The 6,440-nt window shown below is 29.5% G+C and overlaps 1 protein-coding gene across 1 annotated transcript; it reads right to left on the bottom strand.

Moving 5' to 3' along the window:
* Positions 1-1,405: 1,405 nt before the first annotated feature.
* On the bottom strand, positions 1,406-1,804 carry LOC121244207 (protein NIM1-INTERACTING 2-like). Its single transcript, XM_041142230.1, has one exon. The coding sequence runs from the start codon at positions 1,802-1,804 to the stop codon at positions 1,406-1,408; it is 399 nt and encodes a 132-aa protein (XP_040998164.1).
* Between the last annotated feature and the right edge of the window lie 4,636 nt (positions 1,805-6,440).

Below are 6,440 nucleotides of genomic sequence, written 5' to 3' on the forward strand. Positions count from 1 at the left end.
AAAAAATAGATTTGATGAGTGAATATGAACCTTTCAAATTTAAAGAAACCCATCTATTTACTGTAGTTCAAAGCTTCACACTTATCTTTTTAGCTAATCTAATGCAACTATATTTTAATAAAATTCATCATATTTTACATTTGACTAGACTTTTGATATAACATATTTTGAGTAATTAACCATTTAGTAATTACCTGAAGTGACTGCTTGAGATATATCACATTATTTGTGATTAGAGATGACAAAAACATTAGAAATCCTCATTTGGACATATTAGTATTATAAGTTCTTTATACACTAATAATCTGCATATTATTAAAAGGATTCCAAGAATCTGATGGCCTGATGACATATGACCTAATTTTTTAAATAAAAAATTTGAGTTCGAAATCCCCCACTTTCTTGTAATAATAATAATAAAAAAAATTGTTGAAAGGACTAAAATATTTGATAAAGTGATTATCCCTCTCCTTCTGCCTCTAATCTTTCTCTAGGTATTTTATCACTCTCTTCTTGGATTTAGAGCACATTATTCACTCATGAAAACATATTTTATTCCATATTTTTCTACTTTCCTTCTCTTATTCTTTATATATTTACCATTCCCTTTTTTTTTTTACCCCGAATATTCACAGATATTATAGAAATATTCTCGTATTATTCTTTAGATTTTTTTTTTTGATAAATATAAAGAAGACATTACAATTACATTAGAATATGGAAGAAAGTTATATATACTAGAAAGAATAAAAAAAAAAACTGTAATTATTTAAACGATATAAAGAAAAAATTACAAAAGATAATAAAATGATCAATTATGTAAAATCGATTGATTAAATAAAATTGTAAAAAATAAACTTACATATTAATGAATTATAATAAAATAAGTGAAGAGTCGGCCACCGAAAGTGGGGCTCATCGGATTTCCACAAAAAGTGCAAAATGTTGTATATTTTTTTAAAGTACTTTTTAAATCCCTTTAAATATTTTTTTTTTAAAAAAAGAAAAAATTTACAAACTTATTTAAAAACAATTCCTTAATAATTAAGTAAAACAAATAAGGAATTAGTAGTCGGTTTTGTCGGCATACGTCCTGGATTGATCAATTTCCTCAATTTGTAAATAGAATCTCTTTGATAAAGAAAATAATATACATCTAACACTTCTTTACAATAAATATAATGTTTATTCATCTTCCATTAAAAATGCTCTAAAATTAAATAATGGAACATTTTGGGCTTCTTTGTGCCACCGAAACGGCATGTAGCTAAGATAGCATGCTGTGTCTCGCGACTCACGACTCACGACTCACGCTCACGACAGCCAAGCTAACATTTTCGACACATCGCCGCGTAATCAAAACAGAAAACGACACCCACACCGTACACACTTCTCGAGGATCCGACTAAATCGGATCACATTCTGGAACCGGATCCAAGTTCAAGTCGAAACCCGCATTCTCCTTGATGCCCTCCTCCTTCCTCTTGCGTTGTTCTTCTCCTTGTACGCCATTAACTACCTCGTGTCCCTCCCCCTCGAGATCAATTGCCATTAACTTAAGACGCCCGTTGCCTTTGCCGGTGCTCTCGAAGTACCTAATCGCCACGTGTATTTGCCTCAGGATCGCGAAGAACTCCTCCACCTCCTCCTCCGTCACGGCGTCTTCTCCGGCATCCTTCTGCCTCCCGGAAACGACGTCGTACCCCGTCGAGGGATTTTCTCGTGCCCTCTTCCGCCTCCCGGAAACGACGCCGTCCTCCGGCTTCCTTCTCTCCTCAATACCCGTCTTCTTGCTGCCTGCCATGCGTCCAAAGTCCACCTCAATGAGCACGCTCCCACTCTCTTTTTATATAAACCGAGAAGAAGACTGGAAAAGAGGCGCTGAGTTTTTACCTTTTATGCTACTGGAAGGTACGATGCCGCTAGCAGCGGTTACGTCACAGACATATAACTAAGTCTCGCCACGTGTTTGTTATTTGGTGGGGAGGTGACGAACTACAGATGAAACGGCAGTAAGGATATCATTACCGTACCTGATATTTTATTCTCAAACGGGTGGAGGAGGAGATCGTGGTGGAGGTTAATGATGTCAGGGAAAGTTCGTCGGTCCTTTAACGCAACACGAGGTTCGTCAGGTGACGTCACACATTCAAGATTTGGATGTCTCGTGATACGTCTAATACACGTGTGTGGGTCCCAATTTCGTATTTTTAGAGAATATTTGGTGAGAGTTGGTACCACAAAATTTTTACGTGATTTCATTTCATCTAAATCATTTTATTGTTTAACATAATTAAAATATAAAATTTTTAAATTAATCATTATAATTTTTTTAAAGTTTTAAATAAAAAATAAAAAATAAAAAATAATTTTAACTTTTTCAAATTTCCAAATAAAAATAATTTTATAAAATTATATTATTACAATATTTTAACTTTATAATATTTTTTATTCAACTTTTTCTCTCTCATTTTCAAAAATTTAAAAAATACTCAATTCAAATTATCTCATTACTATTTACAAACTATTTTATTACTATTTATAAAATTTTCATCTTATTTTATTTTTCAAACCAAACCTAAGGCAGGGTTTGGATAGAATAACTTTAATCTCATCATCATTATAAATTTTTTAAATTTTTACATAAAATATAATAAATAATTTAACTTTTTATTTTTATTAAAATTTTTATTTTTTTATCTACTTTTTAATGCTTATTTATTTATTTATTAATAATATTTTATTTTTATTTTCATAATTTTCCATAACCTATAAATCAAATGGATGCAAAGAGATGAATATTATGGTTTTATATGTAGAGAGAAAATAATAGTTTTTAATTTATGGTTAGGTAGACATTTCATACAAATATGGCCAACCAGATCAAAGTTTAAATAATAGTCATTTCTATTTTACTTTACTTCTTTTAATGCCCGGGTAAAACCTAGGATGGTGTTAGGCAATTTCTGAATAAAGATGCTAGATGCATGAGCACAATTTATGTTAGGTATAAGTTTAAATAGACAAGTCATATATAAGTTTTTTTATAAAAAAGTAGATCTCATTAATAAATAATAATTTTTTTTACACTTTTTTAATGTGGAGTCTATTTTTTTTAACGAGAGCTTACATGATATTTGTACAAATCATTTTTCTTTGCCTTATAACTATTCCACTCAAAACCGAATTCTACATATTATAAATCTAAATTCTCTATAATAATAAAATATTATTTCTTTTCAATTTCTTTATTATTTTGTTATTAAATCTGTTTTTTTTTTTTTCATATTTTACAGATCTATTAATGTTATAATTTTATAACACACATATTTTCATTTTTGTCATATGTTATAATAACATAACGGTTATATCGTTTATTCTAAGTAAATGAATTTTTTGCCTATATTTTCAATAATCATTTTTGCATAATCTAATTGTAATAACTAAACTTAGTCCATGTTCAGTACTTAAATGAGTTAGTCCAGTTTGGATAGTGAAAATATTATTATAATAATATTTTATTCAATTTTTAACTTTCATTTCAATTGATCTAATTTCAACTTACTATCCAAACGACAACTTAATAAATTAGTTTCATTTTAACTTCCTAGATGATACTGAAATGTGCCCATGTGGCCGACAAAAACAAAGTGCTACTACATTCCTTGCTTGAATAAAGCTCACGCTCGAGCTGTAAAGAAATAGAGGAGATTGTACAATCAATCTATACTGAGCATTATGTAAATTCCAATCAAACTATCCAACAATCTAAAAAGCCTAATGAGTAAAGGCACAAATCTAGGACTTCAACCAAAATGTCCAGCAACTTTTCTTGCATTAATTAAACATAAAGCCACACATAAAAGTAGCTAATTTCCCAAGGCTCTACTGCCGTGTCAAAGTTTGCATGTACTGTACATACAACTTACAACAAACTGATGTCGGTACGACTGACAGGACCCAGGAATCGAAAGTTACGTGTCGTGAAATTTTAATTATTCTTTGCAAGGAAAAGTCATTTTGTAAATGAGTTTGTGCATGATATTGACATGTGAAGTATTTGTTTAACAAATCAATCTTGTCAAGTATAAACGATTTGGTACACTAGATTGTATATTAATATTCACATAATTTTTTTTATTTAAAAAAAAATTTTTTTTTAGAGAAGAATAAAATCTTTCGTCTCACGAAAATTATTTTCATCTTTAGTTCACATTATTTTATTAAACGAATGCCTTAAATTTAATATTACTGCGCGATTTGATATGTAAAATCGCTTACAAGAAGATTTTTTCTTAACAAAATAGTACGAATTGAAGACGAAAATGATTCTAATGAGATAGATTACATTTTTCTTCTCTTAAATTTTTATTTTTCTTTTTAATAAAAAAATCATGTAAGCAATTGATAGTGATACGCGATTTGGTGAGTGAACTCGCTTGTACTTAGCAAGTTCTCACAAAACACATAAATTGTATCAAAGTATGGTTTAGCAAGACAAGGTGGAACTCATAAAGACTTGTAAAAAAGTAGGACACTAACAAAATATAAACTAAATAAATTCTAATATAGTTCGGAAAATGAGATCTAGAATAAAATAAGAAATTAAGAACTAAACATGAGTTAATGAATCAAATAAAAAAAATCAATTAAATAAGCTAATCACACAATAAAAGAACTAAAATAAATTCTAAAATGCAAATTAATCTAATAAATTATTAATGGAGAAAGGAACTAAGATTTTGGAATCCAGCTCATTATTCATGACTACTTATATCTGCAAACTTGGGTCCTCTTGCTACCAGGCCTCTTGCTTATCATACAAAGACTGTGTTGAACGAAGACAATGAAATAGAATCATCTAAAGAAGCTGTGCATGCACTCGTCGTCGACCCCCTCATGGGTACACTGCCATTTTTGGGTCTTCAAACTTGGTCAAAAGAGGACTTATATCTGCATCCCAAGAAAGAAGAAGGGATATCGACCAAATAACCTTCGTTTCTTCTTTTCCTTTCTCTCCTTCATTATTTTTGAATTTGCGGTATAACAACGACATTTGAGATTTAGCAAGTATTATACAGTCAAGACCACAGCTATTGGCATGCATTCATCTCAGTTTGATACGGTTATGGAGGGGGAAAAAAAGAGATTGGAGTAGTCTTCGACCCATGACCAAACAACAAACTTGCATGTCTCTTGAGGTTAATCCCATGAATTTTAAGTTTTGAGGAAAAACGGAGCCAAGTTTGAGTTTTCGCAAAAAATAATGATACAGATACATTACATTAAGCCATGTCAGTTTGTGAGATTACTTTTGTACAGTTATTTTATGACTATAATACTATTCTAGAAATACTCTAGTTACAAAGTGATTACATAAAAATAATTTCACAAACTGATGTAGGTTGATGTGATTTATTAGATTATAAAGTTACTTTTATTGTAAAGTAGATCTGATTAATCACATAAAATCATGTCAGTTTGTGAGATTATTTTTGTATAGTCCTTTTGTAGCTGTAACACTATTATTCACAATGAGAAATACTCTAGCCACAAAGTGATTACACAAAAATAATCTCACAAACTGATGTAGCTTGATGTGATTTGTCAGATTATAAAGTTACTTTTATTGTAAAGTATATCTGACTAATCACATTAAGCCATGCCAATTTGTAATATTACTTTTATATAATCATTTTGTGGCTGCAGTATTATTCTTTCACAATATATTTCATAACAATATTTTTATTTTTTATAAAGTGATATTAAAAAAAGCTTAATTGCATGTACGTATTAAAATTTAAATACGTATAAAAGTAATTAATAAACGCCAAAGTACTCTTGATCTTTATTAATGGTGATTTTTTAAATTCATTTTGCTATAATATAAGGTTGGGAGTTACGTTGGATTTATTGTTGGCCATTGTGTGTTTTTTTCAAAGTTGATCAGTTTTTCTAAATAAAAAGATTTATGGTTTATAACGTTAATGGTCAATGCGTTCTAACCGTGTCCTTAGTTTCTCACTCGGAAAATGCTTTGTCGACAATGGGTTTTGATTGTTTTTTTTTTTTTTTTTACTTAACGATTAAGTAAATATTTTTTAATGATATTATAAATATTTTTTAAAATGTCTAAGGAATTAAAAAAATGAATGAAAGAAAAGTAAAAAGAGAAAAAAAAAGGCAAAAAAAAAGGCAAATGGTCTTCCCGGCGACTTTTCTCGTGCTACACCTTCGGTGGCTGTAGCAATGTCCTTCTCACTCAGACGACTCTTTCGAGCTCCAACCGGTTTACATATTTTATAGAGAAATGCTTTGGGTCTCAAAAAGTTCACCGAATAGAATATTTTTTTTTTGTAACCGAATGATTAAAAAAATAATTTTTAATAATGTTGTAAATTTTTTATTTTTTTAGAAAATATTTATGATGATTAAAAAAA

The sequence above is a fragment of the Juglans microcarpa x Juglans regia genome, chromosome 8S, assembly GCF_004785595.1.
Source record: "Juglans microcarpa x Juglans regia isolate MS1-56 chromosome 8S, Jm3101_v1.0, whole genome shotgun sequence".
Lineage (NCBI taxonomy): Eukaryota > Viridiplantae > Streptophyta > Magnoliopsida > Fagales > Juglandaceae > Juglans > Juglans microcarpa x Juglans regia.